The sequence below is a fragment of the Egretta garzetta genome, unplaced genomic scaffold, assembly GCF_000687185.1.
Source record: "Egretta garzetta isolate BGI_Z169 unplaced genomic scaffold, ASM68718v1 scaffold1715, whole genome shotgun sequence".
Classification (NCBI taxonomy): Eukaryota; Metazoa; Chordata; class Aves; order Pelecaniformes; family Ardeidae; genus Egretta; species Egretta garzetta.
Window position 1 is genome coordinate 11814 of NW_009259832.1, and position 728 is coordinate 12541.

At 66.8% G+C, this 728-nt stretch overlaps 1 protein-coding gene across 1 annotated transcript in view; it reads right to left on the minus strand.

Moving 5' to 3' along the window:
* Positions 1 to 588: 588 nt before the first annotated feature.
* The window catches only part of HROB (homologous recombination factor with OB-fold), a 2172-nt gene continuing 2032 nt past the window's right edge, over positions 589 to 728 (minus strand). Inside the window, exon 8 of the mRNA XM_035895407.1 lies at positions 589 to 625. Within this exon, the coding sequence (XP_035751300.1) occupies positions 589 to 625 (37 nt within the window). The remainder of the gene's footprint in view (positions 626 to 728) is intronic.

The window sequence follows — 728 nt, forward strand, 5'->3', positions numbered from 1 at the left end:
GCAGGATCCGTCGCATGGCCGATTCCCGAGCCAGGGCTCGCCGGCGATCCTCCTGCTCCAGCAGCTCCCGCTGGAGCCGCAGCGAGCGCAGGGCGGAGGAGGTGAAGGCAAAGGTTTCCTGGGCCATGGGCACCCCGGGAGGGCCGGGGAGGCTGGGGAGCAGCGAGCTGCCTCCTGCGCCGCGGTGGGGGCTATAAATAGGGCTGCGCCCCAGGCACAAATGCTGAATCAAGAGCCCGAGCCAGGCCGCCCTATAAATAACACCCCCCGGGGTGGTAAACAGAGTCACGCTGGTGCGGGGCTGCCAGGGAGTTTAACCTGTTGGTGGGTGCAAGGTGGGGATGGTCCCAAGGGGCTGGGTTGGGGCCCGGGTACCCCCCAACCCCCCAGGGCTTGGGCTGAGGCTGCCCAAGAGCCCCGGGGGGCAACAGCACCTCGTGCCTGGGGGAGGAAAGGGAGAGCAGGGACCGCCCCAGGGGAAAGGGTTTGGGGTCAGCAGAGAGAAGACAGAGGGGCACCGCTGGCTGCAGTGGCAGAGGGGACAGCGACACACAAGCAGACAGGGCGAGGCAGGGACAGAACAGCCCTTTAATGCAGGTTTGGGAACCGAGAGGCACCGGCCTGCCTGGAAGATCCGGGAAGGGCACCTGAGGCCGTGTCCAGCCGGGACTCTCCGGGCCCCCCCAGCTCTCGGCTCCAGAACAAACACAACAGACAGAGAAAGGAAC